The following is a 17,012-nucleotide window of genomic DNA, read 5'->3' on the forward strand; positions in this document are numbered from 1 at the left end:
AGTGTATAATTCTGTTTTTGTTTTGTATAAAGCGAGAGAAAATTGTATATGCACATGCAAAAACATTTATCTTCGTGTTATACACTTAATTATACAATTTACAAACATTTTACTTCAATTCAATTGTAGACAAATGTAAATTTTATACAAATATTGCAGAGAAAAAGACCAACGAATTATACAATTGCAGTGAAATACAATTTTCTCTAGCTTTATAGAACAGAAGTGTATATATTGTGTTTCTGTTTTTGTATAAAGCGAGAGAAAAACATATATCTTCTTGCTATACACTTATAATTATGTAATATACATACAATTGTGCATTATACAATTGCAGTGAGATAGGATAGCGAATTATACAATTGCAGCGAAATAGGCCAGCGAATTATACAATTTAGGCCAGCGAATTATACAATTGTATATGTATAGCGAATTATACAGTTTTATATTTGCTATGGAACGCAATTATGCAAACTTTGCTATAGCATACAAATATGAATTTTTTATTTGCTATATGTGAAAGTTATCCTATAAAATATTAATAAAATATTTATAATTTAATTTTAAAAATAAAAAGTATAACAATTAATAATAAATAGAGAGACAATAATATATAATATTCCCAATCACATCATAATTAAAGTGGTTGAAGCTTTACTTGGTCCCATTTGTTTTACTGGTGATTTTTCTTATTAAGATTATATAAGTATATTATACTATCACTTTTCAATCCTTTCACAACAAGTAATTTTAAAATTCAACCACGTGAATTATGTAAACATGGAATTTTTTTGGAATTTTAGTACAAAATAATAATAATAGTAAATTTTAATTATCAAAACCCACTAGTCAAAATTTACCTTTTGCCAATTTTAAATGAATTCTTTTTCTAGGAAATAAATGACCCCACTCCCTCATAAACGTGTGGTAGGTAGTAATTACTATCACGCTAATTAATAAAATTATATATAATAAAATGTTTATATTTATCTGAATAATAAAAATTTCATATAAGAAAGACGAATGTTGAAAAGATAAGTTAAAAAATATAAACCTTTTTTTTATTTAATTTTTTTTTATCATAATATAAATACTTTTAGTATGGTTCAAAAGGGGAAAGATTAGAAAGCAAGTCTTTTTTTAGTTAATTTTAAAGTTCTAAAGATTTAGTAGCTATAATTTTAATAAATTTTGAAATGCTAAAAATTTAAAAAAAAAATAGTTATTTGAAAATAATAATAAATTAAAGCAACGACGAATAAATTATGACATAATGAAGATTATTCTTTCGCCGCATAGGTACATAAATTTTGAACATTCAACCATGAGGTTTCTAGAATCCTATATACGGTCACCATCATCGTTCGATATTAGTTGTTTATTTTTGTTTTCGTACTTTTTAAAAAAGAATAAATTAAAAAAGAAATTTATCAATGAACTCGTTTGGTTCATTTTTATTTATCATAATGAAATTTGACATATTTATTAAGAAAATAATGATTAACATAACTATTTTATCACATTATTTCTTTCTGTTGATTAATTTAGTTTTAGGTTGAAAAATAATTTGTAAAATAGAATAATTAATGCTAAAGTAAGTAAAATATAAAAATAAATTATTGTCTTTTTTATAAATATATTAAAAGTACACTAAAGAAAAATAAAAAATAGTAAACAACTAAAAAGTAATAAGAGAAAATAATTTAAGAGAATACCCCTTCGTCTACATTTAGTTGTCATGGTTTCTTTTTTAGAGTCAAACTATAAAAATTTTAACTAATATTTTACGATATATTTTTTCATTCTATTTATATACAAAAAAATTTTGTAATTTATTATGCTTTTCGTATAATTTAATAATATCTAAATTCTTTGTTTAAAATATCAAATTAAAGTAATCTAGCTTAATATATATTAACTTTTAAAATCGCAACACGACATAAAAATAAATACAGATAGTATTTTTTAATAATATGAACAATTAATATAGGACGGAGGAAATATAAGTGCAAGTGCAAACTCGCCAAACTTCCTATTGTTGCTAATTTTAAATGCAAATCTTTTCGAGAATATAAAAAAATGAATCTAAAAAAATAATGGAGGCCCCTAATAAAGGTACATTTCTTTTCTTATATAAACAAGCCAACTAGTGCCTAGAATTTACATCACAATAAAAAAAAACAATTTCTCTAGAGAAAAAAGCACATACAAAAAAAAGAAATAGTAGCCATGAATGTGAAAATTGAGAGTTCAAAAATCATCAAGCCATTGTATGAAGGAATTCCACCTTCAACTACAATTCATATTCCTTTCAATGTCTTTGACAATGTAACATTTGATACTCTAATGGCTTTGATTTATGCTTATAGACCACCCACCCCTCCCACATCCACTATCGAAACGGGACTTCGAAAGACGTTATCGATTTATCGAGAGTGGGCGGGGCGAATAGGTGAAGATAAACATGGTAATCGAGGAGTTTTTCTCAATGATGAGGGTGTTCGATTCATCGAGGCGTCTGTAGACGCCTCGTTGGACGAAGTATTGCCCTTAAAGCCTTCTCCCTCTATGCTCTCCTTACATCCTAGTTTAAAAGATGTAGTGGAGTTAATCCAAGTCCAAGTCACACGTTTCACGTGTGGCTCTGTGGTGGTCGGTTTCACCGGCCACCACATGATAGCTGACGGCCACGCTGCAACAACTTTTTTGTCGCGTGGGGGCAAGCATGTCGAGGGATGGAAATTACACCCCTCCCGATGAACGATCGTGCTATTTTCCGCCCTCGAAATCCACCCCTAGTCGAGTACAACCATGTTGGGGCCGAATTCGTGTCCAAATTAGTAAACAAAGAGTTAGTCAAAGTCAACAACGATCAAAATAAAGAGAAAAATATCATAGTCCACAAAGTCCATTTCACTTTGGAGTTCCTAGGGAAACTCAAGGCACATGCCTCTTTTATGAATGGAAAGGCCAAAACTTATAGCACGTTCGAAAGTCTTATAGCCCATTTGTGGAGGGTTATTACAAAATCGCGTAACTTAAACGCGTTACAGAACACCCAAATTCGAATATCGGTCGATGGAAGGAGAAGACTTATACCTAGGGTTCCGGATGAATTTTTTGGTAACATAGTGTTATGGGCATTTCCAACATCAAAAGTGAAGGACTTACTAGATGAGCCACTTCACTATGCAACAAAGATTATACATGAGGCAATTACTAAAGTTGATTGACAAATATTTCAAGTCATTTATTGATTTTGTAAATGATGAGAAAGTGATGACTAGACAAGATTTAATACCAAGTGCAAACATGAAGAATGATTCACTTAGTCCAAATTTGGAAGTTGATAGTTGGTTGAGGTTTCCATTTTATGACTTGGATTTTGGTACTGGTTGCCCATTTTTGTTTATGCCTTCTTATTATCCAATAGAAGGGATGATGTTTCTTGTGCCATCATTTATTGGAGATGGAAGCATTGATGCTTTTATTCCTTTATATGAACACAATTTAACAAATTTCAAGAAAATTTGTTACTCTCTAGATTTGAAAGCAAAGTGAATGGGGTAGGTGGGGGTGTTTTTGGTGTATTTTGTTGTTTTTAGCGCCTAATGATTTTATTGATTGTCATGTTGATGAGATACGTGTTTGGAAAAAAAGTTCGAATTGGTATTTTTTGTAATTTTATTTATATATATTAGTGATTGAGGAATATTGATTGGTTGTTTTTTCATTTCCCAAGTTAATTTGATTTTTTTTTTGTTAGTTTGTATTTGTTTTGATTTTTATGTTCTATGTCTGATATATGTTTATTGATATCGATTAATTTTTATTTAAGTTCAATATATTATCAATCTTGTAAACTTATTAAAAACTTTCACTAAAAATATACTTAGAAACTTTTTATGAAAGATAAAAAAATATTTTATCTTGTCTCACCTAAATGGACAAAGGTGGTAGGCTATTTCCTTATTTGACATGACTTCCATTTTTGGTTTCATATGGTGAAATAATTGTAATTTGAAGTCATTAATTGCCCCATGCAAATTTTTCTTTGAAAGACTATGGAAAGAGAAATGATTTTTTAAAAAGAATTATGCAATTTTTTATTGGTTAAAATTGTCTCATTTGATGTAATCAATTTTTTTTCCCAATAAATATGTCAATCACTACAAAGAAATTAAATTTCCACAAGAATTTGCTAGAATTAAAGAAGAAGAAAATAGTTCCAAAAAGATTCAATGTATCTACACACATCAGTAAATTAGTCTAAGTGAGACTAATTATTTTAAATAATTTGACATAAAATAGAGAACCTATATGTGATTCTTTGTATGATAAAAGCAGAAGACTAAAATGAACTACTTATGAAATTAATAGAAATTACAAAATCAGTTCATAAATTCATAATTTTAGAAATAGAAAAACAACCGAGCAATATTCATCAATCACTAATATATACTCTTTATATTCCTAATTACTTGTTCACTTTTGAATTAACACAATAATAAAAAATAATGATTAACATAATGTGTTTATCTTTTTTATCCATATTAATTATGAAGTGGATGAATAAAAAATTTAAGATTTTCAGAAGTTCTACCTTTTTAAAAGTAATTAATTGAGGATATAATAGATAAAAAAAATTATCCTTTCTTAATTTGTCAAAATAAACAAATAAAATAAAAATTAGACAAGTAATACTATAAATAAAATCACAAAAAAATGCCAATTTAAACTTCTTCTCCAAAACACATAGATCATCAACATGACATTACATAAAATTACTAGGAAAAAATAATAACCAAAAGTTTTAATTACTTTTGGTTATTAAACAACAAAATATACTAAAAACAACAAAATATACTAAAAACAACCCCACCCTCACCCTCACCCCCACCTACCCCATAAGTAGGTTTACTCACTTTGCTTTCAAATCTAGAGAGTAACAAATTTTGTTGAAATTTGTTAGATTGTGTTCATATAAAGGAATAAAAGCATCAATGCTTCCATCTCCAATAAATGATGGCACAAGAAACATCATCCCTTCTATTGGATAATAAGAAGGCATAAACACAAATGGGCAACCAGTACCAAAATCCAAGTCATAAAATGGAAACCTCAACCAACTATCAACTTCCAAGTTTGGACAAAGTGATTCATTGTTCATGTTTGCACTTGGTATTAAATCTTGTCTAGTCATCACTTTCTCATCATTTGCAAAATCAATAAATGACTTGAAATATTTGTCATCAACTTTACTAATTGCCTCATGTATAATCTTTGTTGCATAGTGAAGTGGCTCATCTAGCAAGTCCTTCACTTTTGATGTTGGAAATGCCCATAACACTATGTTACCAAAAAATTCATCCGGAACCCTAGGTATAATTCTTCTCCTTCCATCGACCGATATTCGAATTTGGGTGTCCTGAAACGCGTTTAAGTCACGCGATTTTGTAATAACCCTCCACAAATGGGCTATTAGACTTTCGAACGTGCTATAAGTTTTGGCATTTTTGTTCATAAAAGAAGCATGCGCCTTGAGTTTCCCTAGGTACTCCAAGGTGAAATGGACTTTGTGGACTATGATATTCTTCTCTTTATATTCATCGTTGTTGACTTTGACTAACTCCTTGTTTACTGATTTGGACACGAATTCGGCCCCAACATGGTTGTACTCGACGAGGGGTGGATCCCGAGGGCGGAAAATAGTACGGTCGTTCACCGGTAAGGGTGTAATTTCCATCCCTCGGCATGCTTGACCCCATGCGACAAAAAAGTTGCTTGCAGCATGGCCGTCAGCTATCATGTGGTGGCCGGTGAAACCGACCACCACAGAGCCACACGTGAAACGTGTGACTTGGACTTGGATTAACTCCACTACATCCTTTAAACTAGGGTGCAAGGAGAGTATAGAGGGCGAAGGCTTTAAGGGCAATACTTCATCCAATGAGGTGTCCACAGACGCCTCGATGAATCGAACACCCTCATCATTGAGAAAAACTCCTCGATTACCATGTTCATCTTCACCTATTCTTCCTGCCCACTCTCGATAAATCGATAACGTCTTTCGAAGTCCTATTTCAATAGTGGATGTGGGAGGGGTGGGTGGTCTATAGGCATATATTAGAGCCATTAGAGCATCAAATGTTACATTGTCAAAGATATTGAAAGGAATATGAGTTGTAGTTGAAGGAGGAGTAACTTCATATAATGGCTTGATGATTTTTGAACTATCAATTTTCACATTCATGGCTACTAAATTTTTTTTAGGTGCTTTCTTCTCTATAGAGGTATTCTTTGTGTTATGTGAATATGAATACTAGGCATTATATATGTCTTTGTTTATGGTTTTGATGGAAGTGTTATTATTATAAATAAAATGTGAGTACTAACACTTTTGTCTTATTTGTTAGTAGTATTAAAGATATTCTTCCAAATATTCCATATCTTTATATTTGATCATGTTATATGTCTTGCCAAAAGTATCCATATATTACTATCGAAATTTCAAAGACACCCTTTTAACAAAATTAAGATTCTATTAGTTCCTGTCATCGGAACCCATTTATCTTAATTTTGTACACATTGTTGGTTTACGTGACATTGAAACACCTCCCACGTGTCTCAACTATATGGAATCACATAGTATGTCACGTAAGTCAAAAGATGTATAAAATTAAAAAATAAATGAGTTCTCGAAATAATAAGACCTTAGTTTAGTTAAGATATGTCTCTGAAATTTCAATCATATTCTAGAGGGATATTTGTGCTTTATTCCTTAATTAAATATTGATCACAAAATTTTAGAAAATAAGAAGATATTTCTTGTATATTATATTGTTTAACATATTATGTATTAAACATAAAATATATGTCAAACTAAATAAATTAAGACATATAAATTATAACAAGGTGACTATTAACCTTTTTTTTTTGTTATATAAAGAGAATATTGGAATAAACTTTATGGTTCACTTGGAGTGATTAAAAAAATGACTATAGGAGAATGAGAAAGAAGATTATTTCTTGTATTTTTTTTAATGAACTTTAATATTGGTTTAATTGTTTTATTTGGCTTTAAACTACCTTTAAAATACAAATTAAATAGTTCATGATAATTTTTTTTTAGTAAACAATTTTATTATATTATCTAATGCAAATGCTCACAAGATGTCCATGTATTTTACAATCCAATTTGGGTAGGTCGAACCTTAAGAAACTCTATGTAGAAGTGAAATTGAGAATTTTGTAAGATTATGAGCTAGTATATTTTATGTTCAAGAAATATATAAAATATTGATATCTTTAAAAGAATTTATCGATCTACATATATTTTTGATTTAGTGTTTTGCGATATGGTAAATCGATAATTATAATTTATTTACTTTCGACTAATATATACTTGTATAGTAAAGTGTTATGACTTCAACAATTCAAAAAGGGGTCTCAACTGTATCATATTGATTACTAATATATTACACATGTTGAAATATATATATTAATTCCAAAGAAATACAAACTATTGTGTTAATCAGTTTCATTTGAATATAGTAATTTCAATTAAAATAGAGTAGTCAAAATCTTTAAAAACTTTTAGTTTATATTATGTAACTATATGCTTCGATATAGTATGCAATATTTTAATACATTGTTTCCAACTACCAAATATCATACCAAGCGTGAAAAATATTTAAAATCTATACCATATACCTTGTCAAATTTCATAATTATTAAAAATTTCGATATAATATAATAATTCAATATATATCATACCATATCTATCCCTACTGACAAATGATAGCTATTTTTCAAAACATCTTATCTTCTTTTATAGCATTTTTCTAAAGGCATAATACATATATTAGATTCTAAACTTGACTTTAAATTTAACTGTGACCTTCAACTTTCATAATAAACAAACAGACACTTTAACTATTAAACTTTTAAATAAATAAATACATGAGTCCTACATGGCAAAATAAACGTAAGACACCACGTAGGACAAAAAAATGATATGTAGGATGACATATAGAACATGTGTGTCTATTTGTTCAATTTTATATAAATTTAAGTGTCTACTTATGCACACCAAAATTGAAAGATGTAACTATAATTTAAAATCAAGTTAAAAGATATATTTATGTTTTATGCCTTTTATAAAACACGTTCTGAACATGGTGGGAGTGGGGGGTCGATGAACAATGCTTTAGGGCCACAATTATGTGGACCAAAAATGGTCATAAATATTTATGGATAATATTTGCTCATACAATAAAAATGAATGAGGGGAAAAGTCAATATTAATAACTTCTATATTTAAAAAAAAAAATTGGTCAGAAAATTTAATCAGAATGATATCTTTTAAATGTTATTTTATTTTTTAGATATTTTTATTCTTTTAATTTTAATATATTTTTATTAAAAATAAAAAAAAGAATCAATTTATTTTAAAATAAAAAATTAAATATGGATTTTTTAATTTTCTTATCAAATTTTTTTGATCATTTAATACTTTCTAAATATAAATTAGAAAAATTAAGACACAAATTATAATGATATATTTTTTCTTATATAAAGTTTTTATGTAAAAAGAGTTTTTGTTAGATTACGTGCTAGCATTTTTCATATTCGAGGAACATATAAAATATTGATATTTTTATAGGACTCTTCTATCTCCCTATATCCGTGTAAGTGGTAGTTATTCTTAGGACATCATTATCTTTTATTTATTTATTTTTATTTTTTTTTTAGCATTTGTAACATTTTTTCAAAAGGAAAAATAAAATATAATAGTAAACCATTAATTTAAATTAAATGTTATAAATACAGTTTGATTTAATTGTATCTCATAGCAAACTGTTGTTATTTCTGCCTCTCTTACTGATGGAATCTCGTTCACCACTCTCGCTTGTCTCTCTCGCTTTTATACAAACACAAATGTATAAAATGTGTTTGTGTTTGTATAAAGCGAAAGAAAATTGTATATATACATATATTTTCGCTCCCTTCTTCCAAATCTCACAAATGTACACATTACGTTTGTGTTTGAATAAAGCGAAAGAAGATTGCATATGTTTTCGTCCTATACACTTATGATTATACAAATATAATCTTTCTCTGTCCAATTTTCTTTTGTCATTCTTTCTTTCTCACTTTATACATACATAAATTATATGATTGATTTCTTTTGTATATGTATAGTGAAACAGATTATACAATTATTTCTTTTGAATATATGCATAGTGAAATAGCGTAGCTTCTTTTGTATATATCATAACGAAATAGTCATAGCAAACATAAAGTTTGCTATGAAGCACAATTTTACAAACGATACCTTCAACATACAAATATGATTTTTATGTTTCCTATATGTGAAATTTGCTCTTTTTTATCAGATAAAATATGGATCTTGACCAATCATTTCGTAACATGTTCCAGACGTGGCTAGATGGTCGATTTTTGAATTGTTAATTTTATATTTATGTAAGTGTATGATAACAAATATGACTATTATACATATGTGAAAGTTTCTCTTTTTTTTTCCAGATAAAATATGGATCCTTGACCAATCATTTCGTAACGTGTTCCAAACGTGGCTAGATGGCCGATCTTTGAAATGTTAATTTTATGTTTACATAAGAATACGATAACAAATGTGATTATTATACATATGTGAAAGTTTCTCTTTTTTTGGGGATAAAATATGAATCCTTGACCAATCATTTTGTTAACATGTTCCAAACGTGGCTAGATGGCCAATCTTTAAAATGTTGATTTTATATTTATAAGTATTAAATTTTATTTATTGAAAAAAGAAATCAATATGAATCTATTTTTCTATTTAACTTTTGATTAATTAAAAGAATATTTTTTAAACGGTAACAATTTATTATATTCTTAAACTCTATATCTGACAAATTACATCATATAAATTAAGACCGATAGATTATTTAATTTGGAAAGCAATTTAATATTTTAAAATAATAATACTTAAAATAAATTTCCTCTCAATAAATTTTAGAATTAAACTACTTTCAATTAAAACGGTGAAAACTTTTAACAAGTTTAAAAGAAGATATGCTACTACTAAATTGAGTTCGACGTTTTAAAAATATGAAAAAACGTTTAAAAATCAATTTTAGAAGATTAATTGAAGAGCTAAGGATTAATCAATTTTAGACACTAATGGCTAATTAACGGGTATAATTTATCATAACAATAAATTAAGATTAATTAAAAAGTTAAAAATATATCTAAATTATTTTACTTTCTGCATTTCTTATATGAATTATTAAGAGTTTGAGTTTTCTATCTCACTAATCGCCCAAAAATTAGTAAATAGCACCTAGATGTGGATTAGACCAAATATTTTTAGGTGCGATTATTATTTAATTTTTGTCCATCTGATATATATTATGATTTTATTTATTAACGTATTAATATTTGAAATATACTTTTAATTGACTTCTTTAAACCTCTAAATTCTCCCTTTTAAGTCGGAGATATTAATGTCAACGACCGACACTAGGTCACATCAAAAAAGATTGTGGATATCACGGTTGAAATAAATCAATTATATGTTGATATATAGTTTTAACTTTAATCTTTAACTTTTAACCCAATATTAATTTATTTAAATTTTATTATTATAATTTTCTTTTCACGTGGCACAATTTTAAATAAAGAGAGAATATACCCATATTATTAAAAATTAGTTGAGATATGTTTAGTTATTTATTAGATCATAATTTAGATTAAAAAAATTCAAAATTAAATCTATAATGTAATTTTTTTTATGGTAACTCTAGTATAAAAATATTAGGGAAAATGCACGAGTACTTTCTAGACTGTAATTAAAATTTTAGAGACATACTTTAACTAAACTAATGTCTTATTATTTTTCTGAACTTATTTTTTTAGTAATTTTATACACTTTTTGTCTTACGTGACATATTCTGTGACTCCATGCAATTGAGGCGCGTGAGAGTTGTTTGGATGTCACGTAAGCCAAAAAGGTACATAAATAATTTTTAAAAAAAATTCAGAAAGATAATACGGCCTTAATTTAGTGAAGACATATCTCTTAAATTTTAATTATAATCTAGAAGGATACTTATGCATTTTCTTATAAAATTACGATAATTAAGTCAAATCGAAAAGTGCTTTAAAGGGTAAAATAACTTTGTCTACTATTGTTTTCTTAAAAAAAAAAAAATCTTCTTTGTTTACAAGAACATGGAATGTTTAGGACCAAATTGTTTATCAAGATAATATAATAAATAGAAAAAGACCACCAAATAATTATGTTTTCTTGTGTATTGTATACTTTATTCATTATTAGCCTTCATGTGATTTTTTATCATAAAGTATCTGTATTAAAGCTGTAGTTCCACTGAGTATTAATATATAAAAAAAATTTATCAAACAATTGTTTTTTTATATTTAGTAGTCTATTAAAAGTAGTCTTTCTATTTTCAAAAATAAAAAATAATAGTATTTGCATATTTATATTTATAAACATAAGTTTATTTGAATGATATACGAAGATAATTTGTTAATGAATTCAAAATATAAAAATAACAAATTTAAAATATGAACGCATAAATAAATTTTAAAAAATCAATATATTTTAATACTTAGTCGAATTATACAGCTTTAATACAGATATTTCATGATTAAAAGATCACGTGAAGGCCTTTAAGTAATTTTCTTAAATATTTTTATTTTCAAATAGATTAGGTGGATTCATGAATGATCATTATTTGGTTTTGATTATCCTATATTATATGTTGTTGCTAATTTTATTATATTTTATTAGGATAACTCTGATCGTTATAATTTTTGTCACAATATTTATTTTTTAGGTGAGTATTTTATGCGTACTGAGTAAATTTTTTATTGTATAATAACCTGCAAACCACATAATTGATGTAAATCGTACTAGGCAGATTCGACTCAGAAGACATTGAGAGGGGATCGATCCTGGTCATCTGTATGAATGACCACACTCCAAACTAACTGAGTAATCTCGAAGGACTATACGACTACTTTCACTTTTGTATTTCCTAGCTTTTCGTACTAATTTATTATGTTTTTTTTATCTAAGGTTTCTTCGGGGGGAAAAAAGAAAAAGGTTTAATTTTAGATTATGTATACACATTATTCTCAGACTTCACTTGTAAAAGGTTTAATATATGAACTAACGTAAATAGTATGTAAATATCCTCTGTTATATTTTTGGAAAGTTGATTCCCTGTCGTTCAAAAACTAGAGCATGTATATCCTTCACCCTAACGAAAGACTAGATAGGGACACGTGATGTAATTTTATCCATCGATACTATATTTAATAAATATCGGATCGATGAATAACATGACAATTTTATATCTGTTAAATATTTACATGGCAAAGACACGAACACCCTAAAAATATTATATAAGATATCTACGTAACTTTTATAATAATTCAAAAATATATTTATCTTTTTTTATAAATCGATATCCACTCAAATTAATTTCAAGATATTTGTTGTAAATTGTGCCTTTCTAAAAGATTAATTAGATTGACTTAAAGCTAGCTGTAAACTATAATAAATTCTGATGTAGACATCACATGCCAAAATTATAACAAACATTTAATAACGTCTCATTAAAAATCTATCGACATTTATTGATGAATTATTCTGACCAGTACAATTTTTTATTAATAAGTTTTAAATATAAATAAATAAATAAATATCATGGTGAAAACGGAAAAAAAAAATACTTATCATAAAAATGAAGTAGAAGTCTTCAAAATTATAGAAGTTACTAAACTGTATAGTTTGATTATTCATTCCATATTTCAATTTTTGTGTAATGATTTTTACTAGATACAGAGTTTAAAAGAATTTTTTTTGAAAACAAATTTATGATATAAATATAAAGTATTCACAATTTTTTATTATATAAATATTCCCTCCAATTTATTTTTAAATATTTTCATTTAATTAGACATAGAATTGGAGTAGGTATTTTTGTCTGCATTTGGATTACTAATAACCAAAAAAAGTACAATACACCAAATTGATGTAAAAATTGTAAAACATCTTCGAATTTCAAATTAATTGATGATCTTACTAAAAAAGTAATTTTATATTTTTTTCGTTTGATATTATTTGTCATGGTTTTTATTTTTAGAGTCGAACTATAAAAAATTTGACTAACATTTTAAGATATATTTTATCCATCATATTAATATGCAAAAAGTTGCAACTTATAGTACTTTATATATAGTTTTAGAATATCTAATTTTTTTGTTTAAAATATCAAATTAACGTGATCTAATTTACCTTTAAAAATTAGTCAAATTAACTTTCAAAAAGCGCAACATGACAAACAATTTCGGAGGGAATATTAATTTATCACCTTACTAAATTAATCAGACAATAACACATTAATTTAAATTTTTTTTATTACATTTCATATAATTTTTTAAAAAAGTGTTTATATTTATTTTAAAAATTCTCAAAAAGTCTTTTAAGAAATGAATTAGTAAAACTATTTTCTATTTATAATTGGTTAATTCACATTTTAAAAAAGGAGATTAATTAATAATCACATATTCGAATGTATGGCAAGTTGATCAAAATCACTAATTTTATCATTTAAGAAAGCATTAATAATTTCAACTATATTACAATTTAAAAGCTGCTCCCAACTACCTACTCGTACTCTCAAATGTGTTATATTTATTAATATATTTTTTCAAAATTTATATGACATATTTTTATTTTTTAAGAGCGAAAATAATTTAAATTTGATCGAGAATTGAAGCATAAAATAATATGACTAATATAACTAATTTATTTTTGACTTTATTAAATTTAATGTTGAAAAATGTGTTAGACGATAAATAATGGGCATTTATTGTTAGATAATTATTTTTAGTATAGTACTCCTTCCATCCGGAATTATTTGTGATGGTTTCTATTTTTAGAGTCAAACTATAAAAATTTTGACTAACATTTTAAGATGTATTTTTTCATCATATTAATATGTAAAAAATTGTAATTTATAATACTTTTCATGTAGTTTTAGAATATCTATTTTTTTTTGTTTAAAATATCAAATTAATGTGATCTAATTTATCTTTGAAAATTAGTCAAATTGACTTTCGATAAGCGCAACATGACAAACAATTCTAGAGGAAGGGAGTATATTTTTAGTAGGTAGCAAGAATAAAATAGACATAAGAATTAATTTACCTCTTGATTTTGTTAAACTAAACATGTATTATTATATATTATTTTTAATATAATGAATAATTATTATTGAATGAGTAATAAATGATCATGAATATTAATAGACAGAATCATGATCAACAAATGAGAGTTGATATTTTTATTTCAATACTTAGACTCAAAAGTTTATAATATCTTCATCACTTGTATCATCACCATTAATTCTCTGAAAAAGATGACAATGAGTTGGTGTTTGGATAAGTCAGTTTTACTGTAAATATGAAAATAATTTAAAATAAATTAAAAAGAATAAATTATCAAATATTTGATAAGATTAAAAATAATTTTATAGAAGTTTAAAATGATTTAAAATGAGTTAAAAATCAAAAATAGATCTTCCTTACTTATTATTTTTTTGATTAATTAAAAGTAATTTAAATTTAAATTTTTATTTTTGATTTAAAAACTATTTTTTAAAGTTAATTCAAACGGGTTCTGAATAGATAGTATTAAGGAAAAATCTTATCCGCACCGAGTGTTTATACCAAAATCTATTATTATGTGATATAATGAAGTAAAACAACATGTTAATCAATTAAATTGAGTAAAATGAACTGTAAATTTAAACACGTGGCGTGCATGTATTGGATTGGTGCAAACACCCGGTGTGGATAAGTTTCACCCCAGCAGTAGAATCATACTATCGCTGCACAACTCTTAACCACTCTATAATTGATTATAATTACCACTCACGACTAACATTAATCATTAATTATGTGGGCTGAGTTTCAATTTGTATAATTAACCCCGTTTGTACAATTTTTCACTAACAATTGTTCGTTTCATTTGTACTTGTATACGATGGTCATATTTGAATATGATGATGATCTCCTTGATTTTTTTTCAGTTTTGTCACCATATCTATACATTCAATCTTTTTGTGTATAGTTTTTTAAAGTTTGTATAAACGTGTAGTTTCCAGATTAATATAATTTGTATAACTATTCAAAATTCATATGTTTATGTTTGTATCAATTCCTTATTTTGAGTTTATTATATTTGTATAATTTCAGACTTTATATTAGTCAATTATACAAAATGCGCACGAATTATACAAGTGTACCCGCGAATTATACAAAAAAGATGTGAATTATCCAAATTATTGTCCTCTCTCGCTCGCGTCTCTCTTCCCTCTCCCAATCTCACTCACATCTCTCCTCCGTTTCCCATTCTCGCTCACTACATATCTAAATATATATGTATAACATACAATTATCTAACAAATAGACGTATACAATTCACCTATTTTTCACTCCTGTCCTCTCTCGCTCTCCTCTCTCTTCCATCTCTCAATCTTGCTTGACACTCTCCTCCTTATAACATATAGTTACAAATCGTAATTAACAATCTATTGCTATGAAATGTAATGAATGACTACCCATGAAAATTCCTCAAAATAATTTTGATTGGTATAAATATTTGATACCTGTAAGTTATTTTAAAATATATATATATAATTTTGGTAAGTCATCATCAATTCAATTCAAGTATCATACTTCAACTGATATACATCCAAAACATTGTTATACAATAATTATGAAAAGTATGAACACGCTAGCTTTTGTATGAAATTCCTTAATATTGCCTACAAATTAAATATGTTTTGGAAAAATGGGATACAATTTTAAATAACATTGCCGAAATTTATTTCTCTTTCAAAATCTTTATTTTATTCTTCAAACTTCACCGATAGTCTTTTTTTTAGGAAAATTGTGAATAATGACAAATTAATAATTCAAATTAAATGTTATAATTACACTTGATTTAATTATGCCTTGTAGCAAATTGTTTGACAGTCGTCTCTCTCTCTCAAACTCGCGCTCGCCACTCTCCCTTTCTCGCTCGCTCCCTCTCGCTTTTATACAAACACAAATATATAAAATATGTTTGTTTTGTATAAAGCGAGAGAAAATTGTATGTGTATATATATATATATATACACACATATATTTTCTTTCCCCTCTCTCCCCTCTCCCAGATCTCGCTCGCCACTCTCCTAGATCTCGCTCGCCACCCTCGCCTCTCTCGCTTATAAAACAGAAACCAAACGTATAAATTGTGTTTCTGTTTGTATAAAGCGAGAGAAGTTGTATATACACATGCAAATACATATATCTTCGTCATATACGCTTATAGTTATACAATACAAATATTTTTCCTGCCCAATTTTCTTTCGTCTTTCTCTCTTTATCGTATTGTACATACACAAATTATACAATTGATCTTTTGCATACAACTGCTTTCTTCTGTATATGTATATCGAATTGTACAAATTGATTTCTTTGTAATGTATAACGAATTATACAGTCTTTTTGTATATGTATATCAAAATATACATATTTATGTTTGCTATGGAGCACGATTATGCAAAGTATAACTATAATATACAAATATGATTTTTATGTTTGCTATATGTGAAAGTTACTTTTTTTTTCTATATGGTTCGATATACAATTAATCATTTTTGGTCTACAATTAGCCATTCGGTATACAAATATATAACATGTATAAAATACGTTTGTGTTTGTGTAAAGCAAGAGAAAAGTGTATATACAAAGACAAATACAAATACATATATTTTCGTTCAATTATGCACTTATATAATTATACATATACAAATCTTATTATACAAATTACAATATATAAATGAATTCATACAAAATTGAACAATTTGTGTAAAATTTGATGTATCCAGCGAATTATACAAATCAAAACCCCCATAACAAAC

At 26.6% G+C, this 17,012-nt stretch overlaps 1 protein-coding gene and 1 pseudogene across 1 annotated transcript; one reads left to right on the plus strand and one right to left on the minus strand.

The window, feature by feature from the left end:
• The first annotated feature begins 2,168 nt into the window (after positions 1–2,168).
• On the plus strand, positions 2,169–3,715 carry LOC107003497 (annotated as a pseudogene).
• A 1,037-nt stretch (positions 3,716–4,752) lies between these two features.
• Positions 4,753–6,354, minus strand: LOC107004172 (agmatine hydroxycinnamoyltransferase 1-like). Its single transcript, XM_015202411.2, has one exon. The coding sequence runs from the start codon at positions 6,251–6,253 to the stop codon at positions 4,922–4,924; it is 1,332 nt and encodes a 443-aa protein (XP_015057897.1). The 5' UTR covers positions 6,254–6,354; the 3' UTR covers positions 4,753–4,921.
• Positions 6,355–17,012: the final 10,658 nt, after the last annotated feature.

This window comes from Solanum pennellii, chromosome 11, assembly GCF_001406875.1.
Source record: "Solanum pennellii chromosome 11, SPENNV200".
Lineage (NCBI taxonomy): Eukaryota > Viridiplantae > Streptophyta > Magnoliopsida > Solanales > Solanaceae > Solanum > Solanum pennellii.